Source organism: Lissotriton helveticus, chromosome 8 (genome assembly GCF_964261635.1).
Source record: "Lissotriton helveticus chromosome 8, aLisHel1.1, whole genome shotgun sequence".
In the NCBI taxonomy this organism is placed as follows: Eukaryota; Metazoa; Chordata; class Amphibia; order Caudata; family Salamandridae; genus Lissotriton; species Lissotriton helveticus.
In genome coordinates this window covers 991,081,116-991,106,711 of record NC_136069.1, presented here as the reverse complement: position 1 = coordinate 991,106,711, position 25,596 = coordinate 991,081,116, and the positions used below count along the sequence as shown (strand labels likewise).

At 46.4% G+C, this 25,596-nt stretch overlaps 1 protein-coding gene across 2 annotated transcripts in view; it reads right to left on the bottom strand.

The window, feature by feature from the left end:
* Positions 1 to 25,596, bottom strand: part of LOC144771845 (omega-amidase NIT2) — a 555,629-nt gene that overhangs the window by 190,194 nt on the left and 339,839 nt on the right. Inside the window, exons 7-8 of one of the 2 annotated variants that reach the window (XM_078656110.1) lie at positions 24,621 to 24,699; positions 21,720 to 21,818 (exon numbers count right to left, since the gene is read on the bottom strand). In XM_078656110.1, the coding sequence (XP_078512236.1) occupies positions 21,720 to 21,818; positions 24,621 to 24,699 (178 nt within the window). The remainder of the gene's footprint in view (positions 1 to 21,719; positions 21,819 to 24,620; positions 24,700 to 25,596) is intronic. The other variant, XM_078656111.1, reaches the window with a different exon arrangement.

Below are 25,596 nucleotides of genomic sequence, written 5' to 3'. Positions count from 1 at the left end.
TTGAAATGTAGCCCATTTTATGTTCAAATGTGTGCTTTTGATGGCGGTCAGCATCTGAGCACCAGAAGGCTCCAATGTTGAGGCTGCGCCTAGCCATCCCCCTGTTCAGCCTGGCAGGCATTCCCTTTTGCAGCACCTGTAAACTGATCCATCTGGGTCTGCTGTGACTGCCTGGCGCCCTTATCATGCCCCATGGCTAGCTTACCTGTAGCCGTCTCATCTGCAAAACTATGAAGGTTGAGGAGACAGAGAAACAAGCACATGCACTCCTTTGTCCATTGGCACACACTGCAGTATGGCAGAAGGCTGTGTGCATCTGCTATAGTTATTGCAGCATTTCTCACCACACAGCATTACCCCTCATACCCAGGCGAACAAGTTCATTACCTTTGGTAAGCTTTTTCTGGTGGATACAGTATCTCTCTGTGGATTCCTCACCTTTTGAATTACCCTTGCGCCAACATTCCATTGAAACTTTTTTCAAAGCTCTCCCACGTCGACAAAGACGTCACAATAGCACGGGTCCGCTCGCGACTCCATATGAAGTCATCGGAGCCATAAGACCTCGTCGGCGTGCAGACTTCCGTGCCTACGAGGCGAATGGGTGAACCAACAACATTTTGCAAATTTACACAATATACAATCTATACACCAATATATACAGTATATTATTCGAATGAGAAAAAAGACTGGAAATGCTAGAGATTTCCTAGCAACAATCTATGAATGATTTAAAAAGGCAATGAAATACCAGCCATGCTATAGTCAAAATTATTTTCGGTATAGGAAGGCAGACAACGGGGAGGAAGGTGGGTCATTGAGAAATCCACAGGCAGATTCTGTATCCACCAGAAATAGCGTACCGAAGGTCAGTAACTTGTTCTTCTGATGGATACATCTGCCTGTGGATTCTCACCTTCTGAATTGAATCCCCAAGCAGTCCCACTCTGCGAGGAGGGTGCCCGCCTACCTATACCCAAAAATCCTGCAGCACATAATTAGCAAAATGGCCGTCCTTCCTCACCTCTAAATCCAAGCAATAATGCTTCGTGAAAAGGTGGAGGGAGGTCCAAGTTGCTGCCTTTCAGATGTTTACAATAGGGACACCTCTAGCCAAAGCCGAAGAAGAAGACGTCACTCTTGTAGAATGAGCTCTAATACCTTCAGGAGGCTCCTTCTTGGCCAAGGCATAGTAGATCTTGATGCACGAGATGATCCACCTAGAAAACATTAGCTTGTGGACAGCACTGCCCTTCATTATTCCCACGTAACCAAAGAAGAGCTGGCCGTCCAGCCCTAAGTCCTTGGTTCTGTCCAGATGGAAGCTGACCGCCCTCCTAGGATATAGGCGGTGAAGTCTCTCCTCCACCTTGGAAGGGTGAGGGAGAGGATAGAAAGTAGGTAAGGTGATAGACTGCCCTAGATGAAAAGGAGTAACCACCTTAGGCAGGAAAGCAGCTCTGGTCCTGAGAACCATCTTATCTGCATGGATGGTTGTAGAATGAGGCTTAGAACGAAGAGCCTGAAGCTCACTTACCCTCCTGGCAGAGGTAATAGCAACCAGAAAAATTGTTTTGAATTTAAGAATCCTCAACGGACAACTATGAAGAGGCTCAAAAGGAGACCCCATCAGGAAAGTTAGAACCAAATTTAAGTCCCACTGAGGCATAATAAAAGGAGTGGTAGGAAATCTATTAGTGAGACACTTAATGAACCTCTTAACTATGGGGGATTTAACCAGCAATGGCTGGTCCGGCAAACAAAGTAATGCTGATAAAACCAACAAATAGCCTTTAACAGTCGCCACAGCACAACCCCGCTGGGCCACGGATAAGAGAAAAACTAAGAACATCAGACAAATGGGCCTTCAAGGGATCAACTGATCTCTCTCCATACCTCCTAACAAATCTGGCCCATCTACAGGAATAGTCAGATTTGGTGGAGTGTCTTCTGGCCGATAAAATAACATCACCACATCCGGTGGGAGAGAGAAAGAACTCAGGTTGCCCAGTTCAAGCTCCAGGCTTGAAGGCACAAGCTCTGGAGGTGGGGGTGTAGAACCTGCCCCTGCGACTAAGAAAGGGAGTCTGCCCTGAGAGGGAGGCAGAGCAGAGGATGTGATGAGAGGAGAAGGAGAATGACGTCTGTGTACCACACTCTTCTTAGCCAATCCAGCGCGATCAATATGACTTGAGCCCGGTCTTGGCGAATCTTCCTCAGAACTCTAGGAATCAGGGGTATGGGAGGAAACATGTAGAAGAGTTGCGAGCCCCAATCCAACTGAAACGCGTCCTCCAATGATTCCTGCATCAGATACTAGAGGCTGCAGAAAGAAGGGCAGTGCGCGTTCTCGCAAGTGGCAAACAAGTCCAGCCAAGAAAACCCCACATCCTGAAGACGTGATGGACCACCTCCGGATGAAGCCGTCACTCGTGATTGACCGAGAATTGTCGACTGAGACAGCCCGCACATACATTCAACACTCAGGTCAGATGATTTGCAACCACACAAATCTGATGTTGCTGAGCCCAGGACAAGAGTCACAGAGCCTCTCTGCAGAGACGATACGACCCTACTCTTCCCTGTTTGTTTATGTACCACATTGCAGTAGTATGGTCCGTCAGGATCAGAACCGAATGACCGCAAAGGGAGGGAAGAAAGGCCTTGAGAGCCAAACGTATCGCCTGCATTTCAAGAAGATTGATGTGTAGCAATCTCTCCTCCAGAGACCAAAGACCCTTGATCTCCAGATCCCCCAGATGAGCACCCCACCCTAGAGTGGAGGCATCCATAATCACTTTGGCCACCGGAGAAGGAGGTTGAAAGGGTTTCCCTTGAGACAGGTTGCATGATACACTCCACCATAACAGATCCGCTGCAGTGTCTCTGGAGATTCTGACCATATCCCCGAGATCTCAGTTGTGTTGAAACCACTGCCTGTGGAGACACCACTGAAGTGCCCTCAAGTGCCAGTGTGCATGGTTGACCAACAGAATGCAGGAAGGGAACAGACCGAGCAGGCATAAGACCTTCAGGACTGTAACAGCCGCTCCATCTTGAAACATTGGGATCATATTCTAGATATCTAAAATTCTCTGAGGAGGCGGGAAAGCACAAATCTTAGTAGTATTCAGTACTGCCCCTATGAACAGGTTGCACTGACAGGGCGCCAGGTGATATTTGGGTACATTTGTCGAAAAACCCAAGTCGAACAACAGCCAAGCTGTCATCTGCAGATGATGGAGCACCGACTCTGGAGACTTCGCCTTGAGCAGTCAGTCGTCCAGGTAGGGGAATACCGGAATCCCCGATCTTCTGAGATGAGCTGCAACCATCGCCATCGTAAAGACTTGCAGTGCGGAAGTAAGGCCGAATAGGAGGACGGCAAACTGGTAGTGTATAGACCCTACTGTAAAACAGGGAAACTTCTGATGCGACTTTAGGATATTAATGTGAAAATACGCATTCTGCAAATCGATCTACACCATCCAGCCTTGATGCTGCAGTGCTAGAAGAACCTAAGCTAGGGTCAACATCTTGAACTTCCCCTGTTTGAGGTAAAGATTCAAGATCCTGAGGTCCATGATCGGCCTCAACCGCCCATTCTTTTTGGGGATCTGAAAATACCAGGAGTAGCATCCCTGACCGCTTTCCTGCTCCAGAACCACCCAGTCATATTGACCGCGGGCTGTGAACGAGAAGGAAACAATTCGTGGCAGTTCGAAGTGCAGGAATTTCGAAACGGAAGAACAAACGCAGTAGAAGATATTGAATGAGCTACTTATCCTTGGACTAGGAGATCCATTCCCCATTGGGGCTAAAGCATACTGCCTTCAAGAATCAGCAGAAGACAAGTCTCGGTGCGCCCCCTCTGGATCCCCAGAGGCGACCTGACTCCTTCCCGCACCCCCCAGTCCTGATGAAGACCCACTCTGACCCGTGAATCAGGCTTTACAAGGGTCGAAACGTCGACAACATAAAACCCCTGGACCAACAGAGAGTATTCCATAGAACCCGCCAACTACAGTGGCACAGAGGAATAACTCAAATTGAATACTGCTTTGGCCAACATTCTGCCCCCCACCCCCCTTTTTCCTTCACTTATATATAAATCACTGGTCACAACTGCACGATAGATCACTGCACTAATAACACAATCACCCTGTTCTGATGCGCCGTTTTGTAAGATATACTTAATTTGTAATGTGTATATTGAAACAGGGCACTTATGAATGCAACTGAATTCATAAAATAATTTGTTTATACCCTACCTTGTGTTTTGGATTTGCATTCGGCCTATACGGAGCAATTAACACTGCAGCTTGACAAATCATTGTATGAATTTAATTTTGAAAGCTTGAATTACTCGTTTCTACCCGACAGAACTATTTTTTATATAAAAATAAAAAAAATAAAAACAGAACCACCTCTATCGCACCTTTCTGTAACAAGGAAAAGACCTCTTGCTGCAGAAGCAACAGATGGTCCTACGAACACCAGACCTGGCGATGAGGGTAAGGAGGGGGAAACTCCTGAAAAGGAAGAGCGTACCCATTTTCTACAAGATTTAAAACCCAAAGATCTGATGTAACACATTTCCAATTTTGCAGAAAATGAGACAACCGGCCTCCTACGGGTCCAACATTTTCTAACAATGGCAATCTAGCGCTGCTTCACTGCAGATCCAGTGGGGGGAACACAAGAGGAGGAGGAGGAGGAAGGGACCAGTTGGCGAGCGGCCCCTTGTAGACAACCTCTTCCCTTCACCCTGTAAGAATTATTCAGAGGGTTCTGCGGCTGCTGCTGTTGCTGCTGGGGACGGCCTTGAAAAGGAGCAGCCTTCCCAAATCCTCGAAATCTTCTGTAGCCAAAGATTCTAGGCTGGTACTGTAGGCCTAAAGATCTAGCAGTAGCCCTGCTATCCTTAAAACGTTGCAGAGCTGAACCTGGCTTTGCCCCCAAAGAAACTCAAACAAAAGAAGAGGGTCGGTGGAATAAGAATAAACCACACATAGGAGCAAAGAGTTAAAACTGACCTGACTTAGGTTAGTTTAGAAAGCCCTCACTCACCGACCTGGTCGGTGACATGCTTCATCATCGGGCCCAACTAAAGAGGCAGAGTGCCTCTTTAGTGTGCTGCGACGCCAGAAAAACTGCGGAGCAGGTTTTGTGTGAAGGCTTATAGTGAAAGTAAGATAAAAGTGTCTCAAGTGTATCAAACTTTATTTATAGATCACTAGGACACGGTTATAAAAAGGAATTATGTCCACGATTAATTTTATGGTTAATTCCATTTACTTATAAAATCAGTCAACATGTTTCTGCCTCTGAAACGGTGTTAGTTTACCAGGCATTCATCAGGACCTTTAAATGTGCTAAACCCTGGCGGTATGAGCACCCTAAGGCTCACCCTTACCTAGGGGCGTGAAAGTGAAAAAAAGTAAAAAAGTGAAAGTGTAAAGGGGGGTGGGCAAATGCCCAGTCCCTATTACTCCTGGTTTAGGAGGATTACCAAAATCAGGTATCTGCACTTGTAAAAGGATTGCGATTTGCACCATGGGTCACGGGAGGGGGGTGGAGGCGTAATTGGCACACCGCCCTCGACGCCAGGCACCCTCTTGGAACCTGTGACTCCCTCGTACCGGACCCCAACGATGAGCCTGGAGCCATCAAAGGGAAGATCCAGCAGAGTGGCTTTGAACGTCTGGTAAAAAACCAGATCCCCATAACTAGGCATGTCTCCACGTCGCCACCGAAGAGTCCATCACTCTGGCGACTGAGTCAGCTGTATCTAGACCAGACTGAACCCGCCGACTGTTTGGAAGAACATGAAACTTGAACCACCAAGTTTTCTGGTGAAGGATGTGAGGTTAAAAATGCTGGATCTCCAGGTGCAGCCTTGTAACGTCTTGCTACTGCTCTGGAGACTGCAGTGGCAGACATTGGCTTCTGATACACCTCCAGAATTGGCTCAGTCGAAGCTTCATTGAATGGGAGCAAAGGCTCTATCACTGAAGAAGGGGAATGCAAAACCTCTGAGAATGTTAGACCTGACCTCAGCAGTGGGTAACTGCAGATCCAAAAGATCAGCAGTCTTCCTAACATGTGATATGGAGCCACGCCTTGATAAGGTAGAGCCTTGGGAAAAGAGAGCTTCCACTCTGGAGTAGTGTTCAATCCAATGGCCTCCTGAAGACTTTCGAAGTCATCCACAGACTCAAGAATTTCTCCCTCCTCAGCAAGTCCCCCTCTCCCACCAGTCTCGGTGCCTCCCTCCTGGACTGCATCTTTGGGATTGGCGGTGACCTCGGAGCCGGCATTGAAGGAAGTCCCCCAGTAGCTGCCAACGAAGTCGGGAAGGCGCAGGCCCAAAGCCTGACCGCGCCAGAAATACCTTCGGGATCGGCGTCGAGAACCTTGGAGTCGGACAAGGCCATGACAGAGTCATTGGCATGAAGGGCACTAACTGTGCCTGGGCAAAATGCTGGGGAATGCCCAAATTAAAGGAGAGCAGTCCCATGGGGCCAGCAGGCGCACTGGATGGGTTAGCCACTTTGGCAGACATGCCAAACATTGCATTTAAAAAATGCGAAAGATCCGCACCTGGTCCCGAAAAAGGTGGGTATGGATCCCGAGCTGCTTGGTCTGGCTCAGTTCGAGGCCGTGAGGTGGGTTCTGACAGTGGAGCCAGAGACACCGGAGCTGGAATAGGCAAAGCCGGAGAAACATGAGACGCCTCCCTGGGCGTAGTGTTCAATCCAATGGCCTCCTGAAGACTTTCGAAGTCATCCACAGACTCAAGAATTTCTCTCTCCTCAGCAAGTCCCCCTCTCCCAGCAGTCTCGGTGCCTCCCTCCTGGACTGCATATTTGGGATTGGCGGTGACCTCGGAGCCGGCATTGAAGGAAGTCCCCCAGTAGCTGCCAACGAAGTCGGGAAGGCGCAGGCCCAAAGCCTGACCGCGCCAGAGATACTTTCGGGATCGGCGTCGAGAACCTTGGAGTCGGTCAAGGCCATGACAGAGTCATTGGCATGAAGGGCACTAACTGTGCCTGGGCAAAATGCTGGGGAATGCCCAAATTAAAGGAGAGCAGTCCCATGGGGCCAGCAGGCGCACTGGATGGGTTAGCCACTTTGGCAGACATGCCAAACATCGCATTTAAAAAATGCGAAAGATCCGCACCTGGTCCCGAAAAAGGTGGGTATGGATCCCGAGCTGCCTGGTCTGGCTCAGTCCGAGGCCGTGAGGTGGGTTCTGACAGTGGAGCCAGAGACACTGGAGCTGGAATAGGCATAGCCGGAGAAACATGAGACGCCTCCCTGGGCGTCGGCGAACCCCTCTGCGCCGGAGAATATACCGGAGTCAACTGAAGAGAAGGAGAGGGTGAAGGCGCGATTGTCATTTTTTTCTATGACGCCCTGGACTGGAGAAACCGACCTCGATGACTTTGAAGAACGCCGCCTGGACCCATGACGCCACTTCTTCTTGTGTTTTTTGGATGACCTCGAGGTGTGCGGGGTCAGCGACTTCAACTTTATCCTCTTGCAGCCTCTCTTTTCCTTCTTCGCCCAGGCCATAAATAACGTCACCTCCCTCTCCTTAAGAGCCTTTGGATTCATCCTTCTACAAGACAAACATCCTTCGACATCGTGATCCGATGACAGACACCAAAGGCAATCTTCGTTGCGGTCCATGATGGACATATGACGCCCCAAACTCCCTACAAGGTTTGAACCCTGACTTTTTCTGTATAGCGATCACACTGCTACAACCACAGATAGACTGTGACAAAGTAAACACTACAAAGAAATAGAGAGTCCCAGAAAAAACGGTACGCGTCGATGGCACGGAAAAAAGGGAACGGACGTCAGCATTCCGCCAAGGGCTTCTTATGTCTCCGATGTCGTCATACGGAGAAGCGAGCGGAGCCGTGCTATTGTGACGCCCTCATTGACGTAGGAGAGCTTTGAAAAAAGTTTGTGTGGAATGCTGGTGCAAGGGTAATTCAAAAGGTGAGGAATTCTTTGCCACTAGGCGGCCCCTTCTGGGCCCCTCGATTGCACAAATGTGGTGGGCTCCCATTACGAGGGTGCTGCCAGGGCATGCAGGTGGGGGGAGAAACCTGCTTCAGCCGACCATTGCAATTCATCACAAGGCCGCAGGATCCCTCAAGCACTGTTGGGCTGCAGTCATGCCCTCACTACTCATCTAACTGCTCCACACAATGCATTGTATGCCAATGGACCGCTGGGGTCCCCTTAAGGTGTTTGCGCAATGTCCACAGCATACACTGATATCCTTTAGTCAGTTCCAGCTCTCCGTGTTGTTTCTAATGAGTATTCGTAGGCCTCATGGTCCTGGCCTATGCAGACCCCCAGCGCCTGTGCAGACCCCCAGCTCCAGCTCATGCTGGCAACACCGCTCTCCTCTGCTCAAATGCTCCTCATACGCCGCCCTATTGATCAGCCAGAGGGTACAGTGCGCAGAAGTCTGCCCCTGTTGGCTTCGGGCGTAGATCAGCCTAGCACCCAATGCCGGCCGCCATCTTAGTGCTACCTGGATTAATCCTTTCTCCTGTTCGGCTGCAATCTCAATCCAGCACCCATCTCTGCTCATCACGACTCACAGCCGATGGCCAGGGTGTTCCTACAAACCACCCAATGCCACTAAACTGAAGGAGTGGGCCAGAATGCCAACGAATGTCAGGAGGAACTGCAGGGCTCTCCGTTAGAGTGTGCAGTCGGCCATCTTGCTTGGGCACAACCCCATTCGTTATCGAAGTAATTGGATACCCCACATATGGGTAATTGGGCTGGAACCTGGGAGTTGGAGGTGTGGTAAATAAATAAATAATACCCTATTTTTGACTAGACTTATAGCATAACAGATAGCTCAATAAATAAGAGTCAAGATTCGAGGTAGTAGGAGTTTCTGCAGGTTTATTACAGCATAAGGACAGGATCAGGACAACCTGCATAGGAACAGAATGACAGGGCCCAGCAGGACAACTGGGGCCCAACAGGGGAAAAGAGGCCCAGCAGCTGCTGGGCTAGGTCTGGGATGAGCGCGCTAACATTCAATAACAAAACACAGGCATATATACATAGCGCGAACACATAGCATTACATTGCAGTAGGCGTAGCAGTGGGTGGAGCAGAAGGCGTGATGCGTAGCAGTCGCGAAAGATAACAGTAAAAAGAGGTGTAACTGGGAGTATACATAGACATGTGATGCAAACGTAACAGAATATGTCATGAATGGGCGGAAACATAGGAGGGGGCTACCTAAGGAGCCGGGACCTCTAACCTAATGGTGCGCGAAAACTGGCAATGACGTGTTACTAGGAGAAGCTGGGGGCTACGAACTCTGTGCTAGGAGCAGAGACTAGAGTCTGGAGGGTCGGAGCGACATGTACCTAAACCCTATCTGGTATCTGATGTTTAGGGAACATGTTGATATAAACTAGAAGTCATGAGGGGAAAAGCTAACTTGATTCTAAGACTGGACCATGCATTATTCTACATGTAGTGCGTGATGAAGAATACTAAATGACTATTAAATACAGTATTTCTCTAACGTGGAGACGAGAAGGCTAGACAATGACGGAAACTATTGATGCAGTTCAGTAGCTTAGGAATGCAGAAGAGGAGGACTGAACTGATAACTGGAACTATAACATACTTTTGGCAGACTCAGAGGCAGAGCCAAGCTGCACCGGGCACTGCGAGGCAGGAAGTAAGTGAAGGGTCGAGGATACAGGTGGGGGCTGTATCGCTCCTCAGCGAGGCTTTCAGGAGACAGGAGCTGAATCTGATGTCCGGGCCCTTTTGAGGCCTGGAAACGGGGACTTTATAATGGAATAACGTGCACACTGGGAAACGTGGCAACATTACTTTACATAGGCCTGATATTCGTAGTATTCACGAGGACTGGAAAATGACATACCAGAGGTGGACACAACTGTAATTGCGTCATTAATCGGACATGGGGAATAACATATGCATATTGGTCATGCACACATAACATATGATGGATGAGGCGTAGGGACACAGAACATGGCAAAATTTACTTTTCCACATTCCCTCCTTGTCACTACGTTTCCATCAGGAAACATCAATTTTCATGATACCATCTATCATTTCATACAGTACCATTTGCTCGTCTCGAATTGTCTTGGAACGGGATTTAGAACGGGGCTTGGGACTAGGAATACAAGAGGTAGCACACATGCTGCAAATCGCAGGGCCACATTGTATACAGAGGCAGCAGCTAAATATGATCGCTACTGCAATACCTAGAAAGGACAGGACTTTCCATCCCCATGCGGAAATTATATTCCAGAACCAACCGGACCATGTCCAGGTGCCTGGATCTTGGTGTAACAGATGGGCAATTTTATGGAGTCTGGTTATAGCTGAATAAACAGACGGTGCGTTATTTGGAATGAAAATGCAGCAACTAGATCCGATGACTCTACAAGCCCCGCCCCTATCGGCCAGTATGACGTCAAGGACGAGACGATTTTGCAAAACGACAAATCTCATAGCAGATTGTTCCTCGGTTAGGTTACCTAGAGCAGAAGCAGTCTCATTAACTACAGCTTCAAGGGTTCTTGTTAACCTACGGATCAGTTTACTATTCTGGACAGGTCCTACAAAGAAGAAGAAACCTTTATTGAAATCTGTATACTGTTCTAGAGTAGTTTCAGTATAATCGACAATTGGGGACTCCCTTCTATGTCTAATGTGTACTAGATGTGTGTTTCTGTGATAATCAGATGGGGCTAGAAAAACAGGTGGCAGTAGGAAAGCAATGTAACAGGTTCCCTCCCAATCGAGGGGCAGACGGACATATGCAGTTTGACCACAAATAAAATAAGAATGACGTGAAGCTTTGAAAATAGATTTCCCACTGTCACTATACTTGATAACAGTAGTACATTCACTATGACCTATATGTACAGAACCATAACTACGGACACATAATTCGCCTTTGACAGGTAGTACTGAAATAGCAGGTAAGTCTGGAGTAGTATCAGACTGAACATTCAGGACCATGAAATTCGACGAATAATTACCTAAATTATATACTTCGTTTTCTAGATCTAAACCTGTTCTGTGGGGGAAACCTTGCTTGTCTGGAAAACATGTACTGTTAAGAAAAGACATATCTGTTGAGGATGACGTTAACGTGGACCATGCTCCACACGAACCATTGTGTGAGAATGGATAAGGAAAGAGTGGCAGAACTCCCTTCGGTGTCTGAAAAGGGGGGAGTCGACCACATACCCAACAATTAGTGGCATTGCTGGTCTGGTGTGAATAATGTAACATACGGATGAATGTGTTGTTGCGCATAGCGAGGCGGTAAGAATATTCGTGAGGAGGCAGATCACTAAACGTGTGCTCTACTGTAGCATTAGTAGACATATTTACATGAGGAACTGGTAAATACAGGAAAAATGCGTAGCTGGTGCAGGAAATCATTATGCTGAGAAACAATATGAAACTTAGAAAAACGATACATTGAAGTGAACTTCGACTGACTCTCTCACTATGGGGGTCTATTTTATACATGTCAGAAACAATCTAACCGTTTCACCTAGGGGAGGACTTATACAATCAAACTGACTGACTTAGTTTACTAGACCTGAGCTTTAACTTATACTCCTGTTGCGGAGTTTTCTCTAACAAGGGAGGGGTTGTAATAATGTCTTGTGCGGGACAGTCCTTTAAGACAATGTTTTGGCAGTCCTTCGAATCCTGGAAATCCTTGGAAATGTTCTTGGAGACTGGTTTCAATCCATTGAAAAGTTTTACATGAGAAAGGTGGACCCACCCCTTCCTGCCTTCCAACTTGACGGCAGTACGGGTGGTCAAGAGGACCTGACGTGGCTCCTTCCAACGTGGTTCCAGCGGACTTGATCTGTCGAAATTCTGGACCATCACAAGGGAGCCTGGAACGATCTCGTGCGGTGCCACCTCGGTATTGTCTGGAAATGCGGCGGCAACCTGTGAACGACATGAGTTGAGGGCAGACATCAAGGAAGCTAGGTAATCTGTCAGCATATTACATGAAATATCGGTAATACTTCGGGGTCTAGGAGTACCCCACATGTTAGGGGGGCGGCCGAATACGACCTCATACGGGGACAAACCTGATCTGGAATGTGCGACCATGCGCATATAAAACAAAGCGACTGGCAGAGCTATTAACCAGTCCACACCTTTGTCTTTACAGACTTTTGCAATGCGGATTTTCAGAGTCTGATTATGTCTCTCTACGAGACCGGCTGCTTCTGGATGGCGTACACAATGGAACTTCCACTGGTACCCTAACAAAAGGGAAACGTGCTTCATTAACTCTGAGGAGAATGGCTGACCGTTATCAGAATATACGACTCTAGGGAGTCCGTATCTAGGGAAAAATTCACGAACCAACTGCTTGGCAGTGGTCGCGGCTGTGTAATCTGGGACTGGATATGCTTCTGTCCACCTGGACAAAGCGCACACCACTACAAGGACATACTTGAAACCTCGACATCGCTCCATCTGAATATAATCCATCTGGAGGACCTCAAAAGGGTGGTCAGGGGGCTGGAAACCACCTTGTTCCACCGGGACACTTTTACCTGGATTAAACTGACAACATATCATACAGGTACGGACTTTCTGCTTGGCTGCAGCTCGTAAATGTTTATTGAACCAAATGTTCTGGATACTGTCTAACATAGCTTTTTCTCCTAAATGTGCTGGACTATGTGCGGTATTGATAATGACTTGAACCATAGAATCGGGGAGAAACCATGTGGCTCTACCCTTCGTTAACCATCCTTGATCTGTCTGGACCCCTCCTTGTTCAGACCATTTCTTGATTTCAGCGGGAGTAGCATGTAACTGGATATCTATGACATCTTGTGTAGGGTCCTTAACTGTCATGCATGTAATCGGATCTGGAGTACGTGTCTGATTAACTGGAATGTCTGGAGTCTGTGCTGTAAGCTTGGCTGTGCGGTCTGCTAGATCATTACCCTGGGAAATAATGTCAGTGACTTTCGTATGTGCTTTGCATTTCATGATAGCAATAGATGTCGGTAAATGTATGGCATCTAACAGGGCTTGAATAAGGAGACCATGCTGAATCTTCGTTCCATGAGAAGTCATGAAACCTCTCTCCTGCCAGAGTACTCCGAAGTCGTGTACAACTCCGAATGCGTAACGTGAATCTGTGTAAACATTAACTTTCAGGTTCTTGGCATGTATACAGGCTTGTGTCAGAGCGACTAGCTCTGCTGCTTGAGCGGACAGGGTGTCAATACGGTGTGTTTCAATAACTTCAGTGTCAGTAGTCACTGCATACGCGGCGACTAGTTCTCCTGTACTAGTTCTCATACATGAACCATCCACATAAAGTGTCAGGTCAGGATCTGATAACGGAATGTCTGTCAGGTCTTGTCTTGGCTTAGTCGTAATGTTAACTACTTCCACACAATCATGTGGGTCTGGATTTGAATTAACTGATGGTAACAGTGTAGCAGGATTCAGAACGTTGCAGCGTCTGATTTCTATGTGTGGCTGGAACAGTGTTAATTCATAACCCGTTAAACGTGCAATTGTCAAGTGCTGAGTTTGTGTTCGGTTTAAAAGAACTTCTACTGAATGTGGGACTTGTACAATCAGGGAGTGTCCTAAAACTATGGAATCACTTTGTCTGATAGCTAGTGCTGTGGCTGCAACTGACTTGAGGCACGCAGGCAACGCCTGGGCGACTGGATCTAGTGTGCTCGAAAAATAAGCACAGGGCTTGTATTGACCTGCTTGATCTTGTGTGAGAACAGACAATGCTGTACCTTCGCGTTCAGTAACAAAAAGTGTAAACGGCTTACTGTAGTTCGGTGTAGCTAGAACTGGAGCTTGACATAGGGCTTTCTTTAACTCGTTAAAACTAAGTGTATGTTCAGATGTCCAAGGGAGGACAGTCGATACGGCTGCCTCCTGTGTCGTTAACTGTATCAGTGGCTTGGCTAGAAATGCATACTGGGGAATCCATTGTCTACAATAAGAAGTAAGGCCGATAAAGGCACGTACCTCCTTCTGGGTTCTGGGCTGGGGAAGACTCGCTATTAACTGGATACGGTCGGGTGTCAACTGCCTACCCCTCTTGGACAGCAAGTGTCCTAAGTATACCACTTGCTGGACACAGAATTGAAGCTTCGAAGGTGACACCTTGTGCCCCATCTCGGCGAGAAAATACAGAACTGTAAGGGATGCTCGCTCGCAAGCACGTTCAGAACGGGCTGTGATCAGTAGATCATCGACATACTGGAGCAGGGCAGTGTCAGTTGGCATGTGAATATTGTCTAGTTGTCTCTTGAGTGCTTGACTGTAAATACTAGGGCTTTCCGTGAAACCTTGAGGAGCGCGTGTAAACATATAGCTCCTTCCATTTAAACAAAATCCGAAAAGAAACTGGCTGTCTGGATGAATTGGAACACTGAAAAATGCATTCTTGAGGTCTATGACAGTGAAAAACATGGCTTCGGAATCAATGGCTGTTAACAGGGAAGAAATATCTGGGACAACTGGGTACTGAGGAATGATACATTTATTAAGCTCTCGTAAATCAATCACTAATCGATATACTGGCGGTGCATTTGGATCAGTACGTTTCATGACTGGAATGATCGGAGAATTACATACATTGGAGTCAGTTTCTACAACTACTCCTTGAGCCATGAGCTCGTCAATAATTTTGGATAAGGCTGCTACAGCCTCAGGTGGCAATCTGTACTGTCTGATTCGTGGTAACACTACACCTGGTTTGAGAGTCACACGATGGGGTGTGATTTGCATATAACCTACATCAGTTGGACCTTGCGCCCATAAATGCTGCGGAACATTAGACAATCTTGAATCAAAATCTCGTAATACATAGTGACCCTTAAAGTCACGTAGGAACAGACGTATTCCCTCTGGGGAACAGCAAATAACTGCACCTAACTCTTTCAGTGTCTTAATGCCTAACAGATTTTCTGGACATGACTTAGTAAGTAACAGATCAGTAGTACGGGACAATGGACCTACCTCTAGAGTGACTGGCTTAGATATCTCATTAACTATGGGTTTTCCTGAAAATCCAAGGGAAACATTTCTTGAGCCTGAGAGCGGAGCCCCTGGAACTTCGGCATGACTAATTGTGGTCCTACTTGCCCCTGTATCGATCAAAAACTTTCTGTCTTTCCCTAATACTTGACTGTGAACATAGGGACCTTCTTGATCTACAGGTATCTCGATGAGAGGCAAGCCTACCTCCCTCTCTAGGCTGTTTCATGAATATGACTGGTATTCTGGATACTCAGACTGCGCATACTGGTACATCTGTGATGTAACGTGCTGTGTTGCAGCAATAGGCTGCGGTACTGTAACTGTCTGTTGTGCATTCTGTGGCTGAGGAATCTGTGAAGCTTGTTCTTGTCTAGGCGGACGTGGTCTTTCTTTAGTCTTACCAGTAGCTATGTTGTGTTTCAGAACTGCACACTCGTTTATAAAATGACCTGGCTGTTTACAATAATTGCAGTTCCCTCTAACGGGAGCTGCAGGATGACTGGCTTGATTCGGACCCCTCTTCTGACTGTCTTGAGGAACAGATTGTGCAACTAGCACTTTCATTTTCGTGTCTTTCATACGTTTTCTTTCGTGTTCTTGCTCTTCTCTGATTCTATTCTGGTGATACTGGAGCATCTGGAGCATCTGGGACGGAGTATTTGCTTGCCAGGTGCTTTCGACTTTCAAAACTCGATTTTTAATTTGTGGGCTTGAATTCTCGACTAATTTAGTAACAAAAAGATGAGGGTATGACTCACTACTTGTCTTGAGACCACTGTTGATACTGAAACATTTCTCAAATCTAGAATAAAAATCACTAATATCTTCATCTTGTTTCTGTTTACAGGCTGAGATTGCATCCCAGTCTTCTTTCCTAGTTGTCAATAATCTGGGTAAAACTTGAATCAATAATTCTGGTAATTCTTTACATTTATCTCCAAGACCGGTACCTGGTACTCGTGCCTTGTCTTCAGCTTCTAGAGCTGTCCAATCGATCTTTTTCTCTCCCACCTCCCATTCTTTTTCCTTTAACTTTTCATACACCCCTGCGGGTAACAGGACTTTTAACATTTTAATGATGTCTGGGTAAGTGTATTCTCCCATACGGAGCATGTCTTTTAATTCTCTATGGAACCCTGCTGGATCTTTGTCATGACAGGGGATTAATTTCTTCATTTCAAGAAGTTCCATCTTTGAAATTGGAGTGTATACAAACACTCGTTGCATTTCGCCACCCGCCCCTCTGACTGGGTGGACTTCTCGTAACGGATTCTGTCTGTCTATGTAAAACGATTTACTTTCTGGAGGTGAGACATGAACAAAATGCGGGTTCAGAAACGTTCTATATTTGTGGCGCTGTTCTAGAATGACACTAATTAAATCGGTACCTAGACCTCTCCATCTATACTGGAGTAACTCGTTCAAGATATCGTGCAACGGACCTGGATCAGAATGTTGACCCTCATACAGAGTAATGAGGTGCTGGATCATATACATACCCACCAGTCGTTGCTCGGCTGGGGGCAGTTTCAGAAACATTTGTGCCACTATTTCGTCTGGAAAAGTGGTAGAATCAGTAATCCATCGGACTGCTGATCGGGCTAGTTCTTGTTCATGCATGGTACTTAATTCACTGTAACCGACTCGTGATTTCAGAATGTGATCGGTAGCTTGAAATACTTGTTCTAGAGAACCTTGTTCGGGTGCTAGATGAAAAATAGACTTGGGTTCTAGACGTAAATGGCGATCTGGAAATCTGGATTTTCCTACATACGCTATTCTGGCGGGATTCTCGTTCTCTTCCTCTTCAGGATCAGAGATACTTTCTTTCTCGCTTACTTGTGCTGCTTTACGCTGGTCGTGTAACCTTATTATTTCTTTACGAATTTTCTTGTACATACTCTCCATGGCACTGACGGTCTTGTGCTTACCCTCGGCTATATTATCACTCCACCATGTCAGGATTCTCATTTCGGCGGAATCTTTAGACGGGTAATCTTGTTCTCTTATTAGACAATTGATCAGGAACTTTAATATCATGAGCTGAATCTCGGCTTTCCTTTGAGACATAATCTCGCCAATACTTTCTGGATCATCCCCTGTACGGATGAAACGATATATTCTGTCTAGATCTTCTTTCATATTCGGTAAGGTGACTAGATACTCGGTCACTCTTCTTATACGTAAGGAATATAAAACCATAGTATATTCGCCTGGAACTGGATCATAGACACATTCGTTAAGGGCTTGCCTGATTTCTGTGACAGACTTATTACTTTTAGGAGTACGCTGTGATGCTTGAGCATGTAATTCGAGTGCTGATAAACGCTTGTGTGGCGGCGGGGTTTGAGGAGTAGCTCCTCCTGCGGCCCCTAGACTGGAGTCGTCTACTGAGGCTCTACGTCCTGGCAGAGTGGGAAGTGGAACTGTAGGCTGGACCGGGGGTACCGTAACAGGTACTCCGGTGTCTGGAGGAGCGGGAAGTGCCTGATTTGCAAGGACTGGCGGAGCACGAACAGGATTTGCATATTCGGGAACTGTGTCGTCCAGATAGGACGAAATAAAAATATCAGCTACGGTCGGTTTGTGACGTAGCTTGGTCGGAACTAATGGTGGCGGGAAATTACTGGATGCCTCTGGGGTCGCTTTTGGCACACCTTCGGCAAGGAGAGGATACATACCCTTAATAAGGGCATGCCTCTGTCTGTCTGACTGTTCGGCTTTGACTTGTTCACCTATCTCGATCAATTCTCTTTCTTGGGCTCGTTCTTGGGATTCTCTACATAACTCTGACTTTCTGACTTCCTTTTCCGTTCTTCTATGCGCTTCCTTACGCCATAACTCGATGGCATCTTTCTGTGACTGTCTGGCTTTCTTTTTCCATAATGCTTCTTCTACTCGCATGATACATTCGGCATCCCATGTACCCGATACGGGCCATCTATACTTTTCTTCTAACTGTTTGGTATACTCTACCCATAAATCTAGATACAATATGGCGCTTATGCCATGTTTCTGATACATAAAGTGACCTGGACTGTCCCTAGGCGGGACAGGAACTGCTTCCTCTAATAAACCTTTTCTAGTTTTTAACTGACGTAACTTGGAAAATATAGGCATGACTGAACTGTAATCTGGACACAATACAATACACAATAAAAACACGAAATCACATCACACTCATACCACAACAGTAAAATACATGAAGGACATTATAAATAACAGTTCGAACAGAATATTACCTGGTATACTGAGAACAGAAACAGAACAGAATTTCTCGAGAACGGAACAGACTAGAGTTACTGGATGCACTGCTGTAACAGTACGGAACATACCGGTCTCATAAAGAGACACGTCAGAACCCGCATCCACCGAAGTGGACACTTCGTTTGTGGGTCTGGGCACCACCAACCCACGGACCAGGAGTCAATATAGATTGGTCCTGTCTAGATACTACCCCAGCAATGGTACTCACCGGGCAGCACGGAACGGAAGGCCTCGGACGGGACTGGACGACGGACGACGAACTTCGGACTTCAGTTACAGGTGGGCCTCCGGATACCTCGGACCTTGGACTCTCGGCTTGGGCTCTGGTCGGGACTCGCCGCGTTCCTCCACCGTCTCGTTCGGATGCTGGACCGCCTCCTCCGTCTCCTCCGTGGGCCTGAGGGATACTTGGAGCAGAAATATCTGCCAGTGCACGGTATGGTTCCGTCACGACTGCAGAGGGTCAGGGGGTCGGCGTGGCTTCACCGACGCGTGGGGAAAGGGCAAGTCCCTATTCGGGCGCCATTATGTGGTAAATAAATAAATAATACCCTATTTTTGACTAGACTTATAGCATAACAGATAGCTCAATAAATAAGAGTCAAGATTCGAGGTAGTAGGAGTTTCTGCAGGTTTATTACAGCATAAGGACAGGATCAGGACAACCTGCATAGGAACAGAATGACAGGGCCCAGCAGGACAACTGGGGCCCAACAGGGGAAAAGAGGCCCAGCAGCTGCTGGGCTAGGTCTGGGATGAGCGCGCTAACATTCAATAACAAAACACAGGCATATATACATAGCGCGAACACATAGCATTACATTGCAGTAGGCGTAGCAGTGGGTGGAGCAGAAGGCGTGATGCGTAGCAGTCGCGAAAGATAACAGTAAAAAGAGGTGTAACTGGGAGTATACATAGACATGTGATGCAAACGTAACAGAATATGTCATGAATGGGCGGAAACATAGGAGGGGGCTACCTAAGGAGCCGGGACCTCTAACCTAATGGTGCGCGAAAACTGGCAATGACGTGTTACTAGGAGAAGCTGGGGGCTACGAACTCTGTGCTAGGAGCAGAGACTAGAGTCTGGAGGGTCGGAGCGACATGTACCTAAACCCTATCTGGTATCTGATGTTTAGGGAACATGTTGATATAAACTAGAAGTCATGAGGGGAAAAGCTAACTTGATTCTAAGACTGGACCATGCATTATTCTACATGTAGTGCGTGATGAAGAATACTAAATGACTATTAAATACAGTATTTCTCTAACGTGGAGACGAGAAGGCTAGACAATGACGGAAACTATTGATGCAGTTCAGTAGCTTAGGAATGCAGAAGAGGAGGACTGAACTGATAACTGGAACTATAACATACTTTTGGCAGACTCAGAGGCAGAGCCAAGCTGCACCGGGCACTGCGAGGCAGGAAGTAAGTGAAGGGTCGAGGATACAGGTGGGGGCTGTATCGCTCCTCAGCGAGGCTTTCAGGAGACAGGAGCTGAATCTGATGTCCGGGCCCTTTTGAGGCCTGGAAACGGGGACTTTATAATGGAATAACGTGCACACTGGGAAACGTGGCAACATTACTTTACATAGGCCTGATATTCGTAGTATTCACGAGGACTGGAAAATGACATACCAGAGGTGGACACAACTGTAATTGCGTCATTAATCGGACATGGGGAATAACATATGCATATTGGTCATGCACACATAACATATGATGGATGAGGCGTAGGGACACAGAACATGGCAAAATTTACTTTTCCACAGAGGGGGGGCACTTATGCACAATGGGGGGCTGGTACATTGATGGGAGACTCTGAGGCTTTGATGACCTGGTTGATGAATACATTACCCTCCACAACTTCTTACTATATATGACCATGGCATCATGCTACGTGGGATGTGAGGACGACAGACAAAAACTAGCCACACATGGAGCCCTTGCACACATTTTTACCACCTCTTGGCAGTCCCACATGATCACGTTCCTTAACAATGCTTTATTGACAAACAGGATAAATTATACTGCCAGCCCTACGAGACAGATGGGCAGGAGACACAGGGCACGACCTCACAGATGTGGAATGGCAGCACATTTTAAAGTACCCCCCTGCATGTCACGCAATTCCCAGTTTTGTCTGATTCAGGTATACTTTCTTCATAGGGCGTACTTAACCTTGAAATGTATTAATCTTATGACCCCAGGGGTGTAGGCAACCTGCTCCAGATGTTTGGAGATTGAAGTGCATGTCTATCATATTGTTTGGGCCTGCGCCACCCTGACACACTACTGGGAAACAGTGATCCAGTATATCAATATTGCTACAGGGAGTGGTATGGCATTATCCCCGATGGTCTGCCTACTGGGCCTCTTTCCCAAGTCTAAAACTAATAGGATCTCCTCAAAATTTGCGGAATTAGCCCTGGTCCTGGCACAGCACCTGGAAACGCTCTACTGGAAATGACTCAAAGATCCCACACTTCAGGGGTGGAGCAGAAAACTCTCCAAATGAGGCACGTGAGGGAGTGCTACTGAGAACCAAAGAACAAAACGGGTTGCACAGTCCAGACTACACACGGCATGAGATTTGATACTTTGCGACATCTCAAAATAAATGTTGAGGGTCACCTGCTCCTGCTATCAGAGGACGAGTCCTCCAGGGAAGATCATGCCCACTCTTTACCAGGCCGCGACACTGACTCCTCACACCGGAACACCCCTTCACCACCCATCAACAAGGCAAAAGTGGGTCCTCACCGCACTGCCTCAGGCATTGGGGAATCCTCCAGCTCTGATACCAACTACACCCCACCCCAGAGTTAGATTGTTCCCTGTCTACTGATTTTATTAGCTCCCTTGAATCGTGCATTCATATAATTCCTCACAGGGCTCCATGTCATATATGTGAAAGAACAGAAATATATTCTATGCTAGGACAGCTTACATGAGGAAAACTGTGTTGGAAATACGGATACTATGGTTGGAGATCGGGCGACAACTTTACTGTGTTTTATGGGGTATTCCAGTACAAACAACCCACTAATGTACCTTCTGAACAGTGAACCCTAATATGCATCAGCTTCACCTTAATAAAATAGGTTTTATTTAAAAAAATGTTTTAAACAAGAGGGTTGTGACTGAGTCTGTAGCTTTCCTACTCATACATTTGCCGTAGATTTCTGATTTGGTTTATTAGAAGGTTTATTCCAGCACAAACAGAATAGAGTAGGCTAGTATTAGTCAAATAAACAAAAACACAAATTCTTCGTTGCCACACCAGCAATGGCAGTAATTACAACACTGATGAAGTCGAAAATTTACTAAACAGTTCATGCTTACCAAGGACTCACAACACTACTGTGTCCCCAAGCAACATATGGTGCCTTTTCATCTCTTGCTGGCGAGGCAGTGGCCACATACACTTGGTTATCAAGAGCCCTGCGTTTACAAAAGAGAAACCAAACAATTGGGAATATGTTGTATCCCAGTTTATAAGTACAGCTAATTCATGTTACTCATACAAAACAAATGACAAGCATACATGTACAATGTTCTGTGGTTCAACATAGAATGTTGGGAAACAGAAATGGCCCCGTCTGTATTACCTTAGGAATACAGGGGGCTGTGTTCAAATGGTAACGGCAAATCGGGTAACTCAAGATGTCTAGGACTTCTGCAAATTTCGGAATGTAATGTCTAGAATCTTTGGATTAAAAAATTTGGAATGACTTGGGGATTTTGTCAATTAGCCTATATACTAAACCTACGGCACAAAATACACTTCTGAAGCCATCATCCCCGTAACCTGAGAGACAACCTTCCTTTTGGCCAGTTCTTTAAAATTAAATGTAACTGTACCAAAAGGGATGATTACTTTGTGGAAGCCAAAATGCTCATGTCCAAATTGGTTATGAGTGGTTATCCTCATCGTCTTATGAAACGCTCTCTAAAAATAGCCTGGTACTATGACTGTGATGCTTTGTTAATGGTTGACAATGCTGCCTCCTGAGAGTGGTGGACTGGTGCTGCCAGACTTGTTATATAATCAAGCGGCGCAGCTACGTACACTAGTGGAATGGAGCAGGTGGGAGTCTGAGAAGCACTGGCTCTTTCAGGACCAGGCAGTGGCGGGCCGCCCGCTTCAAGAGGTTCCCTTCCTGCGCAGGCAGCACCGTCCCCCCAATCTCTACGCATATATTACAAGGACCCCCGCTGGAAGTGTGGGACCTTGTGAATATTAAGCAGGAGTTGACGTCCTTCCCATCACCGCTGACGCCCCTACTGGATAAGCCGGATTTTGGACCCGGCCAAGATACAGCGGCCTTTGCACGGTGGAGCCCGGCGGGAAGTCGGGTCCTGTTCAATTTGTACACAGCGGAAGGGGTCATCCCTTTTGATGCTTTCCGGCGCGAATTTGGCATGCCAGAAGAGGAACGGCTCCGATATTTCCAGGTGCGACATTGGGCGCTTAATGGGCAGATTAGGGGAGGGGCGGACCGCAGACTCAGCACGTACGAATACTGGTTGATCACGTGGAAAACGGATCGAAAGCTCATATCGGGCTTATACCGCATGCTGTTAGGCAGATTTACACACATCTACAACTCATGGAGGGCACGTTGGGAGAGAGACCAATAGAGAGCAATAAAGAGTGGGAGGGCATTTGTTACAGGGCTTGAAACTCCGCCTACCACATGGGCTTGACTGACACCCTCACCAAAATCACCTCATATTGGTACTACACCTCTGAGAGGCTCAGTGAGATTGATCGCACGCGGGATGCGTCCTGTTGGCGTGGATGTGGAGAGAGGAGTACGTTGGTTCACCTTCTATGGGACTGTACTCATCTGCAGGAATATTGGAAGCTAGTTTTAGACGAAGTAGACTCACACTTCGACACAGCTCTCCCAAGATTTCCTGCCTATGTGTTGCTGGGACTGCCCAATTCCATTACTTATCCGCAGCGTGCCCGCCGGGGTCGATTGATGGCCATAGCCCTGGGTTCCGTGCTGCAGAACATTCTAGCCCATTGGCATACCACACACATCCCCACCTTTCAGGGTTGGTTACATCGTCTCTGGAATGTTTTGGGAATGGAGAAGCTGGCCCTGATTGCTAAGGGGGAAGGGGACAAATACCCAGATTTGTGGCAGCCCTTCGTAGCACTATTGGCCACGGAATTTAGGGAAGTGACCTGTCCCAGATACCTACGCCTACTGAGACTATAGCAGGGAGACGACTCGAGAACATCCGGTTAGATGATAAGGCAGAGGCAGGAGGATAATGGACCTGGAACAGGGGTGGTGGGTGGGTAGTAAGGGGGATGGCGGGGTTCGGGGAAGGGGGTTTGGTTGTTGTTTTTGTGTTTGGATATTTACATGCCTATTCAGACAGACCTTTCAACTGCGGCAGTAGGCCCATAGCGATGATGTACCTACTTAGTGCTACTGTCAGTCCTCTTTTTGTGTGGCCTAGCGCCACATTTCTGTCATGGTCATATATTGCACGGACTACTGCTTGTGTATGTCTCTTTATGTCAATAAACAGATTTAATACTAAATAATGAACAATTATTTTTATTTTTATTTTATTTAAGATGTTTTCTATAGCGCTGTCCAGACCCACGGGTATCGGAGCGCTTTACAGTGGAAGCATAGCAAATAATCATCAGATACATGACATAAGAGCGATATAACAACCAACGAGTGTCAGAATAAAGAGTAGCATATTGTAATGTAGAGCCTTTATGACTTCAAGATTCTTCAAGTCTTAGGGTTGGAGCATCTCTCGATGATTGTAAAAGGGTCAAACATAACTATCCAAGCCTAGAGTTTGATGCTCTAGCCTCGGATGGTCGATGTTGTCGTTTTCCTTTTGCTTCTCTAAGAGTAGTGAAAATCTTTTCAAAAGAGTATAAATCAGTTACCGAATGTTTCAGCTACTGTTACTGCCAATAGTCCTCCTTAACAACTCAGAAAAATCTTGGCAATATTACTCCTTGGCTGAGCCTTCTTGAAGCCAAATATCTGCATTGAAGTACTCACAGGAGTGGAGCTAGAAGCCTGAGGTGGTTTTGAATTTCTAGGTGCAGGAGAGCACCGAGCAGACATGCATCCAAAAGTATGGCCAACATTCCTAGATCTTTCTGGAGGCTCCTTGGAATGGATGAGTATGAGTGGATGATGAATTGACTCTTACACCAAAGCTATACATTTGTAGCAAGAACTATTTTCCATTTACCTGCTCCTTTGCAGCAACTCCCAATGCGCAGGTCCTGTTGTCATATTAAAGGCACCTGGATATACCAGAAGCTGGCAACCTAAACACAGTAAAGCACAACAAATCAGCAACACATTTCACAGCACAAGGATACTTTTAAATATCAAAACTCCTTATAGGAGACCATCAAAGCTTTGTATTTAATGAGTCTGAAATATTAATTTAACTGTGGAATGTGCCATGTTTTATTTGGAGTAAAATTAGAGGTGCCTTTAGATCTGTGTTGCCTTGTTATAAAATAAAAGTGAGTAATTTTAATCCTAAATTGATAGCTCAAGTACATACAGAGGATATCTCTAAACTATAGAGAAGACAAAATAAGTTAAGTCAATTGATTGCTAGGGAAGTGATAACTCAAGGGCATAGGACAATGATATCAGCCAGCAAAACTGACTTTTCTCTGAAGATTAAAAATGTAAATGTCAGCATGTGTACTTTGTATTCTCTGTAAAGTATGTCAAAACGGTTACTGGTGGAATTTCTCTTTTGGGTTTTCCAGCACCTCTGTAACCTAATGTTAATGGCTTTCAAAACCCTTCCCAATTCCCTTTGTAAATCTTCACCCATGCTTCTGTAGCCTGTTCTCAGTGGTACATAATTGCATTTATCTATGTAAAATGGGCCACTACTGTCGGATGAGGCATATAAACCTCTGCAAAAAAAAAAAAGTCAAGGTCATAAACTACAAAATAAGTGATTCATATCAACTTTTTTCAATGGCGCTGCTGCACCTGAAAAGTGTTAATGAACTTTACACAGAACAAAGAACGGTTATACATATTTTACAGAAACATCGAATAGTGGAGTAAATAAATGCAGAATTTGATCAGTTGAAAGGAAGAAGTTAGTTTTCAGCCATCTCCTGAAGGACAGAGGTTCTGTTGCATTCTTAGGTGAGGAGGAATGGAGTTCCAAAGATTAGTTACTGCAGTAGTAA